A 1,894-nucleotide genomic window follows, 5' to 3' on the forward strand; every position below is an offset into this window, starting at 1 on the left:
CGGGGGCGGCCACCGGGACCTCAAGGCGCAGCGTGACGGCGGCGTGCAGCCCCACGGCCGGGCTGTAGCGCGTGAGCTCCACGAACACCGCGCGGCTCCTGGGCGGAGGGTGCGGTCAGCAGGCTCGGGGCCCCGTGCTCGGGCTCAGGGAGCCGCGGGAACTGGCACAGAGCCTTCGCTAGGGAAGGGTTTGGCTGGGGACGGAGGGACCCCCGCGTTGAGAGTGAGGGTGGGGGGAGAGTCAGCGTGGGACACCAGGTGACCAGGAGCCAGCGGAAGGGCGACGGCTCAGAGTGACAGCACGTGCGGGCCCAGCTGGTGCCCACCTGTTGTCCAGCCAGTTGTGCAGCTGCAGGAAGCCCAGCCGCGCTCTGCTCTCCTCCAGGCTCAGGCCCAGCTCCTGCACGTAGCCGCCACTGTCGTACACGGCACAGTAGCCCCAGTACCAGGTGCTGCGGGAGAGAGAGGTGGTGCTCAGTCCGACCGGACCTTGCTGGTATCTGGGAGCCATGGCCATATGGCTCCTCTGGAGAACTCTCCCCTCCTGGCACAGGAAACCCTGGAGTCAGCTCACCCCAGCAGGTCAGGTGCAGAGTAGGCCCAGGTCTTTGTGCCGTTGGGGCCCACGCTCTCCCAGCCAATGCCATAGTCGCCGGTGCTGAAGCCTCCCGCCACCGGGCATGTAAGCCCCCTTGCGCCGAGGGGGGCGGGGCAGAGAGCTGCAAGGCAGACGGGAGGGGGCGGGCTCAGCCGGGGACACTACTCCCGTCTGCCCAGAGGAGAGGTGTGGGGAGCCAGACTCGCCCAAAGGCTGCTCTTTGGAAAAGAGCAAGGAGGTGTTGGGGTGCCCTCCCCAGCTCACCTTCTTGTAGCCGCCCCTGCCGCAGCCGCGGGGGCCCCAGCTCTGGGCTGGACTGGTTTCCGTGGACATAGGGGAGCAGCACACGGGACATCCACGGCCAGAACTCGTCAGACCTGCCGCACCATGCAGTCACTTGCCCGGCCTCCACGTCAATGCCCACCCGCAGCTGAGCCCAGAGACACTCCCGCTGTGGCCCAAGGGGCTGGAGCCGGCCCAGACCAGCAACCCTAGCCCACTGCCATGGGGCAGACGGTCCTCCAGCTCCAGGCCTCCGTGCACCCGCCCCAGTTCCAGCAGCCCAAAGCCTAGCTAGATGTTTCCTGAGCCCCCTGCGCTGCGCTAGACTGAGGGTCACCCCGAGGGGTGGCCAGTACACCACCCTGGCCCAGCAGCCTGTGCAGAGGTGTCTGTACCGGGTGATGGCCAGGAAGGCCCGGCTGTCCAGCTCCTGCTTAATGGCACTCTGCAGACGATAGGCGTGGCCGTGGGACGCGGCATCCCCATAGTTGGCCAGCAGTGTCACCAGCAGGAAAAGCATGTATACCAACAGGCTCTGAGGACAGGGACAGCCCTCTGGTCAGCTTGACTCCACCCAGTCACAGGGCAGGGTTGGCCCATGCGGGGAAGCGAAATGCCCCTGGTGGCCAGGGCACACCAGGGAGTGGTGGCCACATGTCCCCCAGGCACCAGCCTGCAGCTGTGCTCAGGGTCCTCCTAGGCCAGGCAGGGCAGGGCCAGAGAGCAGCAGGTGTCAGGAGCAAGGGGTCCAGGACAGGGCTGCAGAGCCCCTGCGGCGGGGCGGTGGGGCGCGGGGCGGCCGCCCGGCCGGGCTCACCCTCAGCACGCTGTGCAGCCTCTTAACCTTGCGGGCTTCCTCTTTCGCCAGGAAGAGGGCAAAGCCCTGGGGGGGCCGCACGCGGGGCACACGCTCGCTCACAGGTGTCACTGCTGGGCACTCCACCAGGGTGTCGTCCTCGTCGGGGTGCAGCCGCTTGGCAACCAGGGAGAAATCGAGGGGCTCCAGCACCACCT

At 67.8% G+C, this 1,894-nt stretch overlaps 1 protein-coding gene across 1 annotated transcript in view; it reads right to left on the reverse strand.

The window, feature by feature from the left end:
- PKD1 (polycystin 1, transient receptor potential channel interacting) overlaps positions 1–1,894 on the reverse strand; it is a 42,931-nt gene that overhangs the window by 8,617 nt on the left and 32,420 nt on the right. Inside the window, 6 exon segments of the mRNA XM_027771007.1 lie at positions 8–98; positions 327–452; positions 575–719; positions 863–975; positions 1,276–1,415; positions 1,698–1,892. Of these exon segments, the coding sequence (XP_027626808.1) occupies positions 8–98; positions 327–452; positions 575–719; positions 863–975; positions 1,276–1,415; positions 1,698–1,892 (810 nt within the window).

This window comes from Tupaia chinensis, unplaced genomic scaffold (genome assembly GCF_000334495.1).
Source record: "Tupaia chinensis unplaced genomic scaffold, TupChi_1.0 Scaffold000178_1, whole genome shotgun sequence".
NCBI lineage: Eukaryota > Metazoa > Chordata > Mammalia > Scandentia > Tupaiidae > Tupaia > Tupaia belangeri.